The sequence below is a fragment of the Octopus bimaculoides genome, chromosome 25 (assembly GCF_001194135.2).
Source record: "Octopus bimaculoides isolate UCB-OBI-ISO-001 chromosome 25, ASM119413v2, whole genome shotgun sequence".
Lineage (NCBI taxonomy): Eukaryota > Metazoa > Mollusca > Cephalopoda > Octopoda > Octopodidae > Octopus > Octopus bimaculoides.
In genome coordinates this window covers 31936978-31939606 of record NC_069005.1, presented here as the reverse complement: position 1 = coordinate 31939606, position 2629 = coordinate 31936978, and the positions used below count along the sequence as shown (strand labels likewise).

The 2629-nt window shown below is 37.3% G+C and overlaps 1 protein-coding gene across 1 annotated transcript; it reads right to left on the bottom strand.

Annotated features, from left to right (window-relative positions):
* Positions 1–44: 44 nt before the first annotated feature.
* On the bottom strand, positions 45–2623 carry LOC106874377 (ras-like protein family member 10B). The gene has a single exon (XM_014922090.2). It carries the CDS (start codon positions 903–905, stop codon positions 270–272), a length of 636 nt encoding a protein of 211 aa, XP_014777576.1. The 5' UTR covers positions 906–2623; the 3' UTR covers positions 45–269.
* Between the last annotated feature and the right edge of the window lie 6 nt (positions 2624–2629).

Here is a 2629-nt window from a genome sequence, read left to right as displayed (position 1 = left end):
CTTATATATATATATATATATTGATATAACCATAGCTTTATGTGTGTATATATATATACACATATATATATGTATATATATATTTGTTATTGTATATCTTTTTTTTTTCATACTCATGCATGTATATATATGTACATACATATTAAATTTTGTGTCTTTATATAAACATATGTAACAAAATTTTCAACATTTGGTTTTTTGGGGGTTTTTTTATACTTTTTAATCAAACATTATTATTAAATAATTTAACCAGTATAAAAAAAAGTGTGTCATAAGATGACACACCTATTGCGCCGCAATGCGTCCTGTACCCGAATCGCCGTGGGTTTATGTCCGTAATCTATATAGTCAATTGTTTTCATTAACTCTTTAAACAAGAGCACAATGTGCCAATTGTATTTGGCTGAACACTCCACGTAGCCGCACTTCCACTGTTTTTTAACGACATTTGCCACTTCCCGCCTCGACATGCCTCTCTCTTCGGCTTGGTCGTGCTTGTTACCAACCACGAAGATGGGAACATCCTGCATGTCCCTGCTCTCGATTATTTGTTCCCGAAGCGATTTAATGTACTGAAAACTTTCCTCCGACGTGATGTCGTAAACTAGAACGTATGCTGTGGCGCTGCGCAACTCGTAGCCGCGAAAATCTGTCCATTCATACAGAGAATTTACTGGAAAGTACGGAATATAAGGAGAATCAATGATTTTCAGTTCGTACAAATGATCGTTGATAATGACGGACGGTATGTAGACTTGCTTGGATTCTGTTGGTTCGTAATCCTCCGTGAAATGACTGCAAACAAACTGTTGGATTATCGAAGTTTTACCCACGCCCGGAGCACCCAGAATGGCCAGCTTCACTTTCTGTAGTTCCGAATCAAGAGTAAAATGACTAGCAGCCATATCTGTTGTGATAAACTGCCCATAAGATAAAAGACCTCTACGTAGGTAGAAGTATGAGCGTGCACATGCAACTGTATATGTGTGTGTATGCGTATGTTGTGATTTTGATTTGTATTTTTTTAAAGTTCCTTTAAGAAACGTATGAAATTTCTCTGAGTTTATAAGTCAATATTATCAAGTGCCAAGGCAAACCGTTGCATTCAGCCAAGTAAAGGTATGTATGAATGTGTAAAGTATGCAAAACAGTGTAATAATAATAACAATAATAATAATAACAACAATAATTAACACCGCTGTTATTATAATGCTTATCAGGAATTTTATGAAAGAATATGAATTAAATCTCTAGAAATTTAAACATGCAATGCCATTTTCCTTAAACACAGAAAATATTCCCTATGATATATGAGTATGTTTCTGTGTGTTTGTATGTGTGTGGGTGTGTGTGTGGTTGTATGTATATGAGCGATTTTGTACGTGCGTATGTTTGTGTGTGTGTTTTTATGGATATGCGCGTATTTTGTACGTATGTGGGTGTGCTAATATGTGTATGTATCTGTGTTATATGCGTGCGTGTGTATGTGGGTGTGTACGCGTGTTGTGTGTATTCCTGAGTCTTCTTTATTCTAACATTTACAAACTAAAACAGTTTGTTTTTTTGTTTTTTTTTGCCCGTCGAGTGTTGCATTCGCTTTGGGTCCTAAATTCTATCATGGCGCCTGCCAAGCTGCTGCCATGATGAAATAACTTACAACGAAACTAAATCTATAGTGAAGAAAAAGAAGAAGAAGCGATGTTGCTGTTGTTGTTGTTGCTGCTGCTGTTGGTGGTGGTGGTGTTGTTGGTGGTGGTGGTGGTGGTTACAGTGTTAATGGTTGCTATATTTTGTTGTTATTATTGTTGATAGCTTTTTTATTTTCTGTTTAAAGCTGCGATTCATTCAGAACAGATTTTGTTTTTCTTTCTAGTGTTCGTAGAACTTAAATGCATTTTAAAAAAATTATTTTGTTTATTTATCAATAACTATTTATTTATTTATGCATTTAATTTTGCTGTGGCTGTTATGATTATGATATCTGTAGCAGTGGTGTTGATGCACATTAATATGTATGTGGCGCTGGTGTAGCCCGTAGCACAGCGGCGCTTCTGTGGTGTAGTGTAGGGGTTTACAGCAGCAGGGCCGTGTTTTGTTGCTTTTGTTTTGTTTTGTTTTGTTTGAGCCAGTAGTGTTTCGCACTGACGGTGATGGTATCTACAATGGCAATGTTCTTGGTGAAAGCGACTGTGATGGAATGGTAGTGCAGTCTGCGGAGATGAGGCCTGATGAGACAGTGGCGATGTAGTAAGGTTCCACGGCTGGTGCTTTGGTTTTCTTTTTTTCCGTTTGAAAGCTGATGGTACTTTGTAATGACGTTGATGATGATGGTATCTACGGCGACGATGTTTATGTTGGTAGTGATAATGGTGGACGGCTGTGTGCCGTCTATGATAACAAAGTGCTAAGAGGTGGTGGTCGTAGTGGCTTGGTGGCGTAGAAGTTATATCAGAACTGATAATATGTATATATATATATATATATATATATATATATTTGTGGCGGTGGTATTTACTGATGCTGCTGCAGCTAGTATCTATGGCAGTGATTATGGTGGTGGCGCCGATGTCTATGATGGTGAGGCCTGTACCGTGACGATGGCGTATTTTGAGATGGATGTTTCAGTTTT

Excerpts from the sequence above, each read along its gene's own strand:
- LOC106874377 (XM_014922090.2), bottom strand. The coding sequence starts at position 905 with ATGGCTGCTAGTCATTTTACTCTTGATTCGGAACTACAGAAAGTGAAG.